Genomic DNA, 16,826 nt, shown 5'->3' with positions numbered 1-16,826 from the left:
GCTCATTGCACATAGCAAATCTTGCAAACTTGAAGCTATTCAGTAGTCATGCATTAACTCCCAAAACAATATATTTTAACATTTCTCTGTCTTTTAATGGGTAGCTCACAACTATTCTGACTGATCCACTGTTATTGGAGCAAATGAATCCTGATATAGGCATTCTCTTGTAGAAAGCTGAACCTTCAGAGACTCAGTCAGCACTTTTACAAGAGTCCTGACATTATGGATTGGCATTAATACAGTTAAACTGGACTACCCAGAATGATCTGTGTCTTCAGGCAAAAGAGGCTTATTTAAATGAAGAAGGAAAGAGGATTTCTCACAGCAGCAGAGAAAAATGAGCTCCACAGAAGACCTCGAATATCCTCATATCTTAATTCAGTACCAGAATGGATTCTTAATATCAAAGGTAAGGCTTACAAATAATGTTTCAAAGATATTAGAATCTGAAAGAGAAACCTTTTTATTATGGATATACTATCTATATGTGTAATCAGTTTATATAGGGTTTTCTGGGGCAAATCTGTTGTCTTCATGTTACGTGCTGGCTCTATAGGCTTTGATATGCTTGTTTTATTATCATGCCGAAAAACAGACATTCAGACTGTGGGTGGAAACCAGCAAGTGTCATCACTCGTTTTTACAGTCAAGATTACTAAGCTGAAGCTCTCTGCTTGTTTCCTTTCGTTTCAGGTTATGTTTGCTGCCTGCGAATTGGGAGTATTTGATTTGTTGAAAGAGTCAAAGGAGAACTTATCCTCAAAGGTCATTGCTGAAAGACTGGGTACCAGCCTCCATGGAACTGAGAGGCTGCTAGATGCATGTGTGGGTTTAAAGCTTCTGAGTGTAGAAGTGAAAGAGGAAGGAGGTAAGGATGAGATACTGGCCACCTTCTCCCAGCACCTTACCTTGGTGCTTGTGTACAGGCAATGCCTGGAGATGATAGCTTCAGGATGTTGGGGGCAGTTTGAATGAGGGGTTGCTGCTTGCATGTGTGCTCATTATGCATGTTTCAAAAAGTTGCAAACCCAAATGCCGCAGATAACAGTGGGACAAATGACATGTCTGTCTGTACAACCAACATGGGAGATGATGTCTTTCTCAAACTACTTTCATCTCTCAAAAAGTTGTCCATCTCTAGTTTACAATACTGAGAGTTGCTTCAGTTGGATGGCTAGTGTGTGTAAGATATCAGTGTTGCTTTTTGTCCCCCAAATAGCATCTCATTGTATGGCATCAGAATGCTTTTAAATCTCCAGATTTCAAAATGCTTTGTCAAAGGGCAAGTATAATTACACTCCATGGAAGAAAGACTCTTAGAAGCTGTAAAGAGCTTTGCACATAGCCGTCCTGCTAAATTATGGCCACAGTTATCAGCAGAGAAAACACTTGCCTAGGCCAGCAGTCTGAATATGGGGTTGCTGTACCAGGCTTGATATTTTCAGACACAGAATGAATCCTGCATCTGCTTAGATATTTTGCATAAGTGGTTAAACCGAGAACCTGCTGCAGCTTTGATTCAGAACCTCTAGTTAACTTCTAGACTTCTGAGGCTCAGACTCTCCAGAAGGATCACCAGCAGCCATCTTTTTCTGAGTTTAGGTCAACATGTATGCAGCAGTTTGTGACTACCACATGATCAGGACAGAGGGACTGAAAAAGTCTTAATGGGAAAACTTGTGGGAATGGCTAAGAGCTTTTAGGACTCTGACAGTGTGAAGAGGTAATAGGCAGAAAAATCTCCAGGGTTGAAACGTTTTTCAAGAAACCTGGGCAATTAACTGATGGAATTTCCACATGCTGTATTTACAGCCATGTTCTTTATTTGTATATATACTGATGGATGCAAATCACTGCAGGGTTCAGCCCATGTCTGAAAATTAAAGTGAGCAAGACCAATTCACAAAACACACTTATGACACTTTGCAGCTTATGCAACAGTAAAACAAGCAAGAGAATGAAATCTGTACCATTGCTGTGGGTAATAACCTTCCCTCTTGCATTTTGTCATGGATGACGCTGAAATATTTTATTTTTAAGAGAGCTTATTAAACACCCCAGGATCTTCTACCATGGGACTTAAGTAAAAAGATGTTTGATAGATCCAAATGAGAACAGTACAATTTTTACATTTTTTTACTACATCTTATTTTCTTCCTTTAGTAAATTTTGCAAGAGGTGTACTGACATTCTTTCCTTGTTGCTTTGGTCATGTTACATCAAACATTATTCAGTGGTTTTTCCATGTGTTGAAGATTCATGCCACAAAACCAGGTTATTGATGTAGGTGTAAAAAATGCCTTGATGCAGACATAGGAATTGTGCAGTTCCATTGTTCTTCTTGATGTTAAGACCATGGTGATTATCAAATCTCATTACTATGGTGATTTGATACTATACTATGGTGATTGATTACTATAAAATATTGATTTCCCTTTCTTTTTCAGCTTTTTATGGAAACACAGAAATATCCAATCTCTACCTGACAAAATCAAGTCCAAAGTCTCAATATCATAATCTAATGTACTACTCTAAAACAATCTATCTGTGCTGGCACTACTTAACAGATGCTGTGAGGTGAGGAGGAAGGGAAAGGCATATGGTGCTAATTGAAAAAGCATTATGCCTCTGCAACAGTCCTTGCAGTGAACTATTGCGTTCCATTTGCAAAGAACTGTGTCTTCAGGGAAATTAGAAAAATATGTGTTGATTGCTAATTACAGAGGAGCTTACTGCAATGTTCACTGTTCATACTGGATTGCTACAGAGTTAATGTAAACTGTGCTATTATATTACAAACCATTAATTGTTGCTCACGCTTCATGGTGCATACTTATTGCAGGTATGGGAAACCGCCTTGCCATGTTATGTGTAGGAAATGCTTTGTCAGAGCAGCCATTTTGGTGAAGAGGTTTCTCAGGAGAATACTTGCTAATGAGCAGTTGGCACATAGCCTTTGAGATATCACATGGTTCTGTTGCCTGTGATGGTGGAGGGGAACACCCACCAAGATACCATATGAGTTTATTGACTTCTAAAGAGCTTTCTTGCCTGTGGAGTAGCTACATCTCCCAAGGAGGGGCAGGGAAGTAGACTAAGGGCATCATCCTTTAGGGAAGCTCTCTGGCACAAGCCCTGTTTAAACAAATTGGAGCTGTGCCAGTGTGCTTTCCAAGGCTTTATAGGCATCTCTTCCTGTATTTAGAGATAGACAATTCTCCATTGTCTGGTTTTGAGGTTGACCTTCTAAATTGCCTGGGATTGAAGTTGACCTTTGGTCAGATTATATTATCCTGAAAGTCTGATCACTGACAGTAACCCAGAGGAAGCAAAAGCCTGCATGTAGAGACTCCTGTGTATCTGAGGTTGTGGGTGACTCTGAGAAATATTTAAAAAGAAAGGAAAACTTGTGCAAGTGTTTTACTAGGAAGGAACTGGGAGAAGTGTCTCTCTCTGTGGAAGGGAGATGGGGGGTGTTACACCCCACTTCTATTAAATGGGAAAAGAATCAGTTTGCCCAGGGAACAGGGGCTATAAATGCTCTCAAACATGATAAAAAACTCTTCCTTACATCACATCTGTTGTTTTATGTTGATGCAGCAATGTTAGCTTTTTGGAATTGCCTTGTGCTCTTTCCTGGTATAGGAGGGTTGAACTCCTCAGCCCAGGCCCGTAGCCAGGATTCTAGAGGTGGGGGGGGGGGCAATTATGTCAGGTATCTATACTGGTGTGCAAAATGAAGGGTGAGTATGGAGAAACATCAAAGACCCATAACTAACCCAAATGTCATTAGGAGGAAATATTTTGGGTTGTTGTTGTTTTTGAAAGATGCATTCATTATCTGTAAAGCAATCTAACAATGATCTGCATAGAATAAATGCATCTCTGTATGCAATGTAAAATCTATTTGTCTGCATAGAAATAACATGCAACTTGTCCTTTCATTTTGGACACCAGTGCAATACAAAGACTTGCAACACTGCAAAAGTAAAACATATCACTATGATACAGGTAGTATTTACTTGTATTGAAAGCCTTTCATTTGCTGATGACAAAAGTAAATTTACTCTACCTAAAAGCAAGAGGAAATATATTGAAGTAAAATATAGCAGTGCCATGGAACATTAGTTTTTTACATTATTCGTTACTTTTAAAAAAGCAAGGTACAGAAGATTTGAAACTACCTAGTAGCGCTGAATTCTCCTATCTTTCTGATAATTGAATCTTCTTAGAACCTTTTCCACACTTAAATTCTTGGTTCTCTTTAGCTCAAAAGCTAGGTATAGTAAATTAGCCATTCTTGAGTGAGACATTGATAGTCTTTGAGGTCTGTTAATTCATGTAAGCACTAAGAAGGTCAATTCACAAACTGCTGTGCTACATGCAAAAGTTCTTACTGCTGCTAACATACTGTAACAATCTTCAAAGGCACTCCGGTGTTCATATATTTCACTAAAGAAATTTCGCTTTCCAATTTTGTTCTTCTCAAGGAAATGTTTTACTACTTTCACTTCTTCTTTACTTGGAATGGTAATATTGAAATTTTTTAGATAATTAAGCCTACCATTTTCATCATCTAAATTTTCTGCTGCAATCATTGCCTGAAGAATCTCTTCACTGTCGTGGAATCTTCTTTTTATTTCGGCTAGCACTACATCCAGAATTTCAAAAAAGTCAGAAGCATGCTTATTGTGGGTGTCACTACATGATGCTCTGTTGCCTGTTGTTTCAGGCACCACATAATCATAAAGTAAGGAATTAAATTTCCTTTTCCTTGGCATTTTTACTTCTTCCTCTTTAGCCAGTTTTGATGTTTCCTTCAGAATTGATTTCAAAGTCTCACTGTTTCTTAAGTCTTCTAGTGAACTTTCTGTAGCTTGAATTAAGTTACAGGCCTGCTTCAAGGAAATGTCATGACTTTGGAGTCCCTTATCTTTTTTTAAAAAAATTATTCTATTATTATTATTGTTGTTATTATTGTTATTATACTGGAGAAAGAATTTCCAAAATATTTTTCATTATCACTAGACAAAATCTAAACTCTTGCTTCCACATTATAAGCTGGAGACCAGTGCTAACAACCACATCTTCCCCAGCAAATCTTTTTCCATTATTTGGCCCACCTCACCCCAGCACTGTCTGTTCTAGTGGCTGTCTGCTGGTATTCATTTGCATCTTTTTAGATTGTGAGCCCTTTTGGGACAGGAAGCGATTTAGTTATGTGATTTTTCTCTGTAAACCGCTTTGTGAACTTTTAGTTGAAAAGCGGTATATAAATACTGTTGGTTGGTTGATTATTTATTGATATTAGTTCAAGAGTTTCTGATATATGTTTGTATTCTTCAAAAATTGTCCTACACACCTGAAGATGTCCTGACCATCTCTGTTCCAGCAGACGAGAAAGAGCTTTGCCTTCATACTCAGCAGCTACTACCCCACGGGACAAAAAGTTGTATAATTCCACACATTGTCCAAAAAAATTCCCTCACCATTGGCACAACTTCAACTACTTTAACTACAGCTAAGTGCAGCCTGTGGTTAAAACAATGGACGTATGGAATTTCTTCAGTTTTTTTTATTAATGCCTGGACACCACCTTTCTTGCCACTCATAACTGTCGCTCCATCGTAACATTGGCTCAACAGATTGTTAGGATTTAAACCATACCTTCAGAGCGTATCTAAAGTTGTGTTTGTAAAAAGTCTCAGCATCCAAACCAGTTGTTGTCTCTATGGATAGCATGGATTCGTAATTTCACCATCTTTAACATATCTAGTAGCAATTGCTATATTTTCTCTTTGATTTTTGTCTTTTGTTCCATCCTCCAAGACAGAAAAAAATGGGACATCTGCATTCTTTATGTCATTGGAAACTTCCTCTTGAATGATATCAGTCATTACTTTTAGCTATTTCATTTTGAATGTCTGGGGATTGGTAAGTGGCATTCTTTGGGATAATTTTATAAGATTCAGCTAGTTTTGGGTCCTTTTTGAGGGTATATTTGAAAAGGTTTTTAAATAAACTTTCCTCCACATGTTCTTCAATGTTGTATACTCCCCTCATTGGAAGCTCATTAGCTACAAGAAACCGAATGATTTCAACAATGCTTGAAATGTAATGCCTATGTTTTTCAAGCACATTGTCATTAATTAGAGTTGAAATAGATGTGTTTGAATCAGTTCTTTGGTTTCTTTCAGACCACATTAACATAGCCTGCACGTGGGTCTCAGATGAAGCATGCTTGAAAAATCCTGATTTAGTTTTATCCAATGCAGCCTTCCAATTGCTAAATCCCCTTTTTATGTAAGCTTGCTCTTTGGGTCTGGTAGGGCTTTTCTCTTTGGGGGGAGAGAAAAGCATGGCTCTGGCATCTGATATTTTGGTTGGACCATTTCTGCTGTTTGGCTGTGGTAGGGCAAGCTGTTAGCTGTTCCGTGCGGAAGGATGAAATAAGGCATTGAAAAATTCCCATTTTTCTGCTGGCAATGGGGCAAACTTAAACTGGCTCAATTAGAAATCAGCTCATCAATGATCAGCTCTGTCAGTAGGTGCTTGGAAGAAAAACCTGGGTCTGTTTCTAAGAGTCCTCTTTTATCTTGTGATAGTGCTGTGCTCTCACACCTGAGAATTTCATTCCCAGCATCAGCCCTGCTAAGGTGCTGCTTGGAAATTCAAAATTCATCCCACAGCAAATCCATCCATGAGAGCGTGTCTCTCATCCACATCTAAAATCTCATAAAACACTTTCAGGAAAAGAAATGGCAAGAATTGAAGCAAGCAGCAAATGCATAAATTACAGTAAGGAATAAGACTGCTTAATCAGGCAGTCTATCACCTGCTTAATTGTTAAGTTTTACTAAAAGCAAGATGTTTTACATTAAAAAGTTCATGTGCATGCACCTACAGAGCATTTTGCCTGATCTACTGATTGTGTCGGTCCAGAATCTTATTCTATATTGCACATTGGAAGGAACATTTGGGACAATTGTGTTCAATTCTTAATATATCTAAATTCATGTTCCAAGTCAGATACTTGTGTAATTCTTAATTAACATCATTAACTTGCACTTCATTAACTTCCTCATTTAGGGTAGGAATATATGCATAGAAGTCTGTTGATATGTATGTATTTATGTTTGACATGTACATTTCACCTTTCTTCCGCACTGAGCTCAGTAGTATTGTTCATGAGGTTTTCAATCAGTCACCCATACAGGCAATGACCAGGTCTAGATGTTCACAGCCTTCAATAAGGTAACTATATCATGTGCTCTCAGATCACAGATCTCTTGGATTTGTGTGTCACCCTGAATGGACTGGGGTTCTTGCATATTAAAAACAAAATCTGCAGCCTTGCTTGTTTTTCCTGACTGTTGTCATTGTTTTTACAAGAAATGCTGAACTCTAAAATCAGTATTGAATAGAAAAGTCTTAGTCTCATATCTAGCATCAGATTCTTTTGGGGAACACAATATAAACTAACAAAGTATAAATGATACTTGACACTTCAGTTGCCAGATCCTTTAAATATTTTTTCTTTATTTTAAGAGAGGGAAAAAACCAATATGAGAGAGCATTTGGTATTTCATCCAATGATGTCTTTGAAGCACTTTACAGGTAAGACTGTCATGTAGCCATTTAATATTTTAATATTGAAACACAGCAGATTGCCCTTCACAAAGTGTAAAAAAAATCCAGGTAAATATCTTGCATTTTCTTAAATGCTGCTGTTTTCAATAGTAGCTTAAATTCAAAGTTGTTCATCAAAATGTAAGCATGTGTGGTATTGCAAAATATACTGCATCATGTATTTTGTGATATGTTAGGTTAGTGTTCACTGTTTATTGTCATCTTAAAAAAAACCAACTAATGGCATGGGTCCAGAGAACCACAAACAGAGCAGAAAATATACTGGTACTTTTTTGTGAACTCTTATGCAAATGTTGTTGGACATCTTCTCATAGTGCAGAGTTGTAGTAGGAGAGACATAAACTTCAGTAAAGGAAATTAAGGGCCCAATCCTATCCAATTTTCCAGTGCTGGTGCAGTTTTGCCAATGGGGTGTGTGCTGCATCCTGTGGTGGAGGGGCAGTCATTGGGGTCTTCTCAAGGCATGGGAACATGTGCCCCCTTACCATGGGCTGCATTGTGGCTACACTGGGGCTGGAAAATTGGATAGGATTGGGCCCTCAGGCTGTAACTTATCAGCTCTAAGGATCACACAAAAGGTCTTGAAAAGAGCTTGTGCAAGGGGTCACTATTCTTCCTGACTTTTTCACTAGATCAGAAATAACTATTCCATAAGACCCTTTCTGGGAGGGAGGGGCCAGCCAGCAGCTGAGCAGATGTGCCTTTCTCGGGCTCTTGAAAGGCACTCTGTTTTTCCCCAAAAACTGTGGATCTGAGGAGACCTGAGGAGAGACAAATTCCTCCATGTGATGGCATGGTCCCTGAGGAGATAAAGCCTGGCCAGGGGGGGCTTTCCCAGGAGATTCGGCCATCTTGGCAGCAATGGTGAAGAATTAAGCTGAATCAAGCTGAATCAATCTTTCCAGCAGGGAAAGATGTTGAAAGACTTAAGTAAGTGTCATTCTGTTTGTGTATGCCTGGCGTGGACTGAGTACTTGATTGCCTGACTTGGTTCTTTTTCTGCCGTGAGAAGAAGGGGGGAGGTCCCCCCCAGCTGTTTATCAGTGTGAGAAGAAATTGTAGAAGAGATTTACCAAGCTTGTTATGGATATATGAAAATATAATTATAACTTTATAACTTTGAATTTCGGTGGATTACAAATTAACTGCCCTTGGACAAAGTTTGTGTATTGGAGCATTTATTGCCTTGGTTTGATACTATTGTTCGGGATTGCCTGAAAGAGCAGCTGGATGTGTTGACATTCTTGCAGACTGAAGAATACGGCTGCCAAGGCTACAAGTATAAACACGGTAGATAAGGGAAACAGAAATAAAACAAGAAGAACAGTGCATCAGTGACATCTAGTGGTTTTAAAGAAAAGGTTTTACTTGACTTCATAATTTTCTTTTGTTATTGCTGATGAGTGATTAGAGAATTGATTGTTGATGTGATGTGATGTATCGATAACTGAAAGTGAAAGTGATTTGTTAACAGGTATTTGAGCTTTACAGGAAGGAAGAACAAAGATGGTGGGTAAAACAGTGAAAGTCCGAAGCTCGCCAGCATCAGAGACGGAACTTGGAAAATTAATACAAGAGGAATCGAAAGGGAAAGACTGGAAACAGAATATGGAAAAACTGTTGGCAATGGTACCGCAACAAACAAACCAATCTGTATAGACCCAAGCCAGCACAGATGCTTTAACTAAACAATTAGATGAACTTATAAGAAAAGATCAAGATAAAATATCGGAGATAGAAGAAAATCAGCACAACGCAGAGACAACATTAATGGAAATTCTGATGGATAATGCAGCTTGAGTGGTGAGGATACAAAATATACCAAAAGAGAAAGGAGAAGATACGTCACTACGGATTGTCAGATTAATATCAGAATGGATTGATACACCAATGAAGGAGATATCTAAAGAATTGCTCAGTGAGAAGAGTGAGCACTTTTTAATCTGAGAAAACACGAATTACCAAGAGAAATTTATGTGAAATTCATCAGAACCTTTTACAGAGATAAATTACTGAAGGCCTCACATGAAAAGGAATGGTTAGTGGATGATAATAAAGTCAAAATTTTGAGACATGTTCCATGGAGAGTGAGGAAGAAGAGAAAGAGAAAATAATGAATGTGGCAGAAATGGACAGACTTTCAGAAATTTTGGATCACTAACGAAAACCGACACAAATTGAGCAATGGAAACCCTTTTATGCTTGGTTGAAAATGAAGTTTTAGAAATATATGATAGGGCATTTAGATGATTGTACTACATATATAACTCGATGTGATATGATAGATTAATGGTGAATGAAAAATGATATTGAGAGGTAAATTTAGAAGAGGAAATTGATTACGATATGTAATGATTTATTAGTTTTAGTGATATATGATGATATATGATTTCCTGCACCTTTTTTGTTTTGTGTAGTGAAGTGTGTTATGTTTTTTGTGCTATATGTTATGCGTGTGGTTATATTTGTCTTTGAAAAATATTTTAAAATATTTTTTAAAAGACCCTTTCTGTTAGTAGAAGGGAGTATATGGATTCCAGTCAATCTTCGGAAGAAGAAAACCACAACTATCCCCCATTTTAGTAAAATCTAATGTATTTTCAAAGGTATATGCAGCAATCCAGCCATTTCTTGTGGATTTGGAAGTTTTAATGCCTACATAAGTTCCTTTTGTCTACAAGAGGCTTTATTCATTTCAAAGGAGAGAATATGTGTCTTTGTATATATATTTTTTTGCTTTTCCAGATGTTTCTTCCACTGAAATGTGGGCCACTCTATGTCGTCAAGAGTTCCACATGCAAATTGGTTCATGCCCTCAACTCTTAAAATGATAGATTATTTCAACTGTAATAAATGCCTGTCACATAATGTCGGTAACTGAGCATATCTGTCATAAGCTTGTGGCTAATGTAACTTCAAATTTCTAGATCGGAGGAGGAAATGATAAAATTCATGTATGGCTTGAATGCAGTTTGGAGCATTTGTGGCAGAGATGTGATCGCAGCATTTGATCTTTCTCCATTCACGACAATTTATGATCTTGGAGGCAAGTTCCTTTTTAACTGTCTTCTGTTGTGAAATATGAGATTTTTAAATATGTGAAAATCATTATAAAATGCTTAGCTCAAAGCTATCACGCATAGGACACTTTTGTAGTTACATGGTTTGTTTAATGAAAATACTAAAAGTATAGGCAACTGATTTTTATAGGTGGGATTTAATCTGGATTGCTAATAGTTATTTGTACCACCGCAGCTAAACTGTAATCGGGCAACACAGGTATTCATTGCTCTGTATCTGCCTCCTCCTCCCCAAACTTACTGTAATGGTTAGTACATAATTGTGCTGGTCTCAAAACAGTGGGCTCAAAGACCAGTTTGTGCAATTTTTAGTGGTACAAAAGGATCCCCTTTTATAGTTCAGCTGCTGTTGACCGTGATGGAGCGAATTTCAGGTCCCACCAGCAGATTTTGGGCACCAACTATGCCATTAAAAGACCTCTTCATGTGGGGAGTCTGCAAGGTCACCTTTCCTTGAGAAGGTGACTAGCTAGGCCTGCGTTGGCCCATCCATAGGGCCTACTGATGCAGCTGCCTCAGGCAGCAGGCCGGTAGGGGGTGCTATCCACCCCTGCCCACCCACTCTACTCGTGCTACTCCCTGAATTGACTCTTCTTTGATTCTTGGGCTAGAAACATAAGAGAGAAGCAAAGTGGAAGAGGATAAGGATACTATAGCTTCTCCAGGGAGTGCAAAGAGCAGAGACAGGTGCACTATCAGGTAAGAGAGGGACAGCATTTGGCATGGCACACTAGGTGCCAAGAGGTTTAGGGCCAGATCTGGCTTTGACCAAAATGGAGATTTCTGTGCTACATCAGAGTAACTACTAGAGGTAGAATTTCCTGGACAAAATACTATCATATTTAGAAACAGTTGCTTGGAAAATGGTGCTGCCCCAGGCCAAAATATAATGTAAAGTACTAATTCTGATCTGGCAAACACCTGGTTCAGAATGACAGCATACACCCAAGGGTCTACAAGATGGTCCAGGAATAATAATAATCCTTCATGTACCCAATTGTTCTAGTAGTAGCATCTATTGTCAGTGCCATAATAGTTTCACAGATATTTGGGACCTTACCCAGCCAAAATTCTGAACAATATGGGTGCCATAAATAGAAGAGTACAGTTCACAAATGCTAGTATACGTGGTAGGGACCATTGCATGTATGCGTTGCATGCATATCTGATGTTGTCCTGGTTTGTTTAGACTTTTAAAAAAGTCTAGACAGAGATGCACGCATGAGTTGCCCTGCTCCTCTTCTTGCTTTTGATGGAATGTTCAAAAAGAAATACCCCTCTGTGGAGAGACACATTGATTTTTTAATGTTCCATCAAAAGCATGAAGAGAAGCAGCAGCACAACTCGTGCATGCATCTCTGTTTAGACATTTTTGAACATAGGGCAACATAGACATTTGGTACTTACACGTTCTGCTGCAGAGGGGTGCTGCATGAGGCTCTGCTTTGATTCTTGGGCTACAAACGTAAGAGGAGCCACAGGTATTCATACATCTTGGACTGATATTAATAGGCTAATCCAGTGTTTCTCAACGTTTGTCCCCCACCATACCACTTTTCATGGTCCACCTACTGGAAGTACCACCAAAAGTAACTGGCGATGATGCCATCAACTTTTGGATTGGGAGACCAGACGTGATGCAATAAACACGAGGCTCAGGGTGGATGGGAGGACTTTTTTGAGCTCTGCCTGCCCAGCCGAGTCTCCTACTAATGTTTGTTGCATTGTATTGCATTGCTGTTCTCACTAACAGGCAGCAGGTGTCTGGGGGTCTCGTGAGTACCACCAGACACCACCTCAAGTACCACCAGTGCTTCAAGTACCACTGGTACAAGTGGTACAAGTACCACTGGTTGAGAAACACTGGGTGAATCCAAACCCCTGAAGAAGCTTTGAGACACAAAGGGAGTGTTCTGCTATGTGGGTTTTGTGTGTCTACACTAATTTTTCCTTAATCCTTTTCTCTGCAAAGGAGGTGCTGGTGCTTTGGCTCAGGAATGTGTGTCACTATATGCAGACTGTACAGTCACAATTTTTGACCTTCCTAAAGTAGTGGAAATAGCAAAGAAGCATTTTATTTCTCCAGAGGAACGTCGGATCATGTTCTATGAAGGTGAATTTAGTTTCCTCTGGGTTCATGTGAGCAGAACATTTTGTTTCTTGGTCTGCATTTTCCTTAGATGACTGAAAATATATTTGATTGATTGAACTTCTTGAATACTTAAATACGTGTCAAACCATCACTTCAAAGACATTTTAAGACTGCAGAAACAGTACATTCTCATCTGAAGTCAAACACAGATGCCTCAAATTTCATGTCATTGACCTAATTATAGCTCTGTGTCAGGTTTTATGGCCTGGATCTAAAGGAGCAAGCATGCCCACCTGGATCTCTGCAATTTTTTTTGCCACATGAGTAGAGGTGGGTGAAAATGGTGATAGCAAAATAGAAACACATAACTGTGCTTCTTATTTTGGTAAAAAGTGCAAAAAAAAGAAACTCAAAATCTGTGAAAAATTAAAATCATTTTATTTGGTTTTTATTATTTAAGGGGGGGGGTGCATCAATAATTACTGTGGCTGCATCTGCTGACACTATACCACCTATATCACTTACCTAATGCACTTGTAAAGTGATTAGGATTATAATGTAAATTTTGAATAAAAACACATAACACCACCTTCTGCACTTCCAACTTTGGAGAACACCGAAATCTGTGAAAAGCAAAAACTGTTTTCACCCATTTCTACACACTGTTGCCAAGTTATCACTGCCAAAGAGATAAGCTATAGTTTCAAATGTGAATTATCTCTGTGGCAACGGAAGCTGCTGTTGCAAAAGAAGCAAGCCCAGAGTTTTGGCTATATGCATGTTTCTCTTTAGTTTATATGTCCTATAGTAGAACAGAACAAAAAACCCAAGGGAATGTGACTCTTCAGAATTCGCGGAGAGTTAGTCTTGGTGTAGAAATTAAAACAAAATGCGGTAGAATTTCTTTTTTATGGAAAGAAATTGTTCCTCTCGTACATGCTAGTGTCCAACAAACGGAAAATGTGTGGTTTATGCAATGCTTTTTTAGCAAGGTGCTGCATCTCCAGTTTGCATGGGGCAGGAGGTGTGGCACTTTAGTGCCAGCACAAAAACCACCACCAGCAAATCTCTTCGATCTCATCTAATTTACATCCATTTTGTCGTTTTGGGCACACTGAATGCTTGATTAATCAGAAATCTGTACATTTCTTCTTGGTATAGGGGATTTTTTTAAAGATCCAGTTCCGGAGGCAGACCTGTATATATTAGCCAGAATCCTCCATGACTGGGCAGATGAGAAATGTGTGCAGCTTCTCAGAAAAGTGCAGAAGGCTTGCAAGTCTGGTACGTATATCCATGCAGAGTGCAGCAAGACCCTGGCTTACAGCATAACCCTTTACAGATAAGCGTATTGGGTAAAACAAGCAGAGACGTAGAGGACATCAGAGTAGGACTGTGGCATCCTGGAACAACTGTACTGGTGTTAATAGCTGTCCCTATATTTTGTGTGATGCTAGTTTCTTAGGGTTCTCTTACACTAGCATTTGGGGCTCTGCACCTGATGCTTTGCTCAGATGAAATGACCCAGCAGAGCATAGATTTACTCTCTATGGGGAAACCTTCAAAAATTGTTTAAAATGCAAATTAGATTGCATAGTTTTGCCATTTACTTAGAATTCAGGTCTTGTTTCCTCCACCTTAACCAGAGTTTTTTGTTTTTAATTATTTCCATGGCACTGTGTAGTATATAAAGAAGTTGCCAGTAATTCTAACATCCATCTGGCTTTCTTGGAATTGTCAGGACTTTAAAATATTGGCCTGATTTCAAAAGGCAATGCCCAGGAGAACTTTGGATGTCTGAAACAGAAATGCCCTGTACCATGTGACCAGTTGTTTTTGAACTGTAGATGAATTTCAAAAACGTTTGAAACCATGAGAGTCTTTTCAAAGGGGAAAAAAGTGAAAAATCTTGCCTGCTGCACACAGAGTCTTGAATTTCCCAAGTAGCTTTTTGAAACTTAGAAATAACTGGAAAGTTCACCATAGCTGCCGTTGTGATTATTCAGTTCTGCATACCAGTCTAGCAGCACTCTGCTGTAATGTTAGCATTAGTTCTGAGGTTTTGTTTATAGTCCAAATCATCTTTTTTATGCTCTTTCATGCAGCTGTGTGCCAGTTTACTCCTGATGGGCAGCCCAATCCTAAGCTTCCTGGTGACTGCTGGAGCAACAGAGCCAAAGCGGCTACCACTGTCTTCAGCAGGTGCCAGGAAGCACCCAAGAGTCTCCTTGGGGGAAGGGGACTTTTCCCCTGGGTAAAACCCAAAGCCCTACGATGATAATAATAATAATAACTTTGATTAATAATAATAACTTTGAAATACGATGAGGCTTCTCAAGTTCATGCCAGCTATTTTACTGGCACAGACTTGAGAGACTCCGTGTCAGACTTTTCAACCTGACACAGAGTTCAGGATCCAACTGATACCACTCCTCCCAGGCTGGTTCCTCTCCTTGTGTCCCAGAGGCAGCACTGCAGCCAAGTGGTCTCATTTACCCCCGGCGGCAGCACATCCTCCTTCTGCTGGCATAAGGCCCAGCGCCTGACTGATGCAAGCCCAATTCCAGTGCTCCCAACTCCCCAGGTGCCGTAAATGTGCTTTACAGAACATTTATTGCACCCAGTACTGGTGCTGAGGGAGCTCAGGATTGGGCTCTAAGCAGTGCTCTCTTTGTATTCAGTTATTCAGTTGATGTTGCAGACCAGTGAGGAAAGAATTGGGTTGGACTATGTCTTATAATGCTGATTTCATGAGTCTTCTGCCTAAAGCAGGTGGTGGGGTGTTACTCATTGAAACACTTCTGAATGAAGACAAGAGTGGACCATTGGAAAGTCAGCTCTACTCCATGAATATGCTTGTTCAGACTGAAGGAAAAGAACGGACCCCAAAAGAGTACAACCAACTCCTCACAGCAGCCGGTTTCAAGGAGACTGAAATCAAGAAAACAGGAAAGCTTTATGATGCCATTTTAGGAAGAAAATAGTATTGTCTCTGCTGTTTTGTTATCAAGATATACAAAGGAAATTAGAATAATAGGATTCATTCTGCTGAAATCTATCAAGCTCACAGGTCAGGATGGCAATATTATAGTAAAATGCTTCACTGCTAATTTAAATAAAGTCCACAGTAAAACTGTGCCTACTTGGCTTTTTTTTTTTTAAGATTTTGTCCTAAGCATGCCACACAATTCATGGTGTGGGTCGGTAGGTGGATAACCAATCAACCATTGATTTGAGCCACTATAATACCATGGAAGTGTTAGGAAAGACTCATTCTTACACTGTATTTCAGTATTTCATTCTTAATGAAATATCAGTCATGGAATATTGACAAACAGTTCAGCTGGAGTGAGGAAAATGAAAAGTCATCTTATTTACTGGGGAGGGAAGACAGAGCCGCATGCAGGCCTTAAATGGTAGTAAGAATGCTTGGGAGATGGACTGTGAGAGAGAGAGAGGATTCAATCCTTGTTTCTTATTCTGATTTATTCCCAAACTGGTTAGAATAATCCAGGATTTTCTGAGCTGTCATGGTGATTCCCAGCTTGTTTTAAAGTTTGATTGGAATTAAAGCTTTCTCTTCTCACGTGCAAAGGGGAGAAGTCTGCAAACTCAAGCATCAGGAGTGTTGCACAGAACCAGGGTTTAACCATGGTTTCCCATGACACTTGAAGCAGACCTAGGATTCTGATGCCTGTTCTTGTGAGGAATAAGACTTTGTCAGCTTCTGGAATATGCTTCATCCCTTAAAAACTGTTGCAGAACTTGTAATGGAAGTGTTGAAGCAAAGTTTTATAGCACACCTTTTTGATGGTATCTATGACAGAGGGAATGTATGAGGCTTTACTCTGAGTCCTGTAAGAGAAACTCCAAAAGGAGACAGGACAAAAAGAGAACATTTAATAGATGGCAATTGCTCTTCCATTTTTTAGACTAGCCATGTGCCATTAAAAAAAATCCCATGAAATTAACTTTCTTTTTTTAATTTAATTACAACTTGT

At 39.1% G+C, this 16,826-nt stretch overlaps 1 protein-coding gene across 1 annotated transcript; it reads left to right on the top strand.

Moving 5' to 3' along the window:
• Window positions 1-325: 325 nt before the first annotated feature.
• On the top strand, window positions 326-15,895 carry ASMT (acetylserotonin O-methyltransferase). Its single transcript, XM_066621108.1, has 8 exons — window positions 326-412; window positions 697-871; window positions 2,451-2,580; window positions 7,552-7,620; window positions 10,581-10,699; window positions 12,706-12,846; window positions 13,987-14,109; window positions 15,598-15,895. The coding sequence occupies exons 1-8, from the start codon at window positions 341-343 to the stop codon at window positions 15,807-15,809; spliced, it is 1,041 nt and encodes a 346-aa protein (XP_066477205.1). The 5' UTR covers window positions 326-340; the 3' UTR covers window positions 15,810-15,895.
• The last annotated feature ends 931 nt before the right edge of the window (window positions 15,896-16,826 follow it).

The sequence above is a fragment of the Tiliqua scincoides genome, chromosome 3 (genome assembly GCF_035046505.1).
Source record: "Tiliqua scincoides isolate rTilSci1 chromosome 3, rTilSci1.hap2, whole genome shotgun sequence".
NCBI lineage: Eukaryota > Metazoa > Chordata > Lepidosauria > Squamata > Scincidae > Tiliqua > Tiliqua scincoides.
This window is presented reverse-complemented; position numbering and strand designations above follow the sequence as displayed.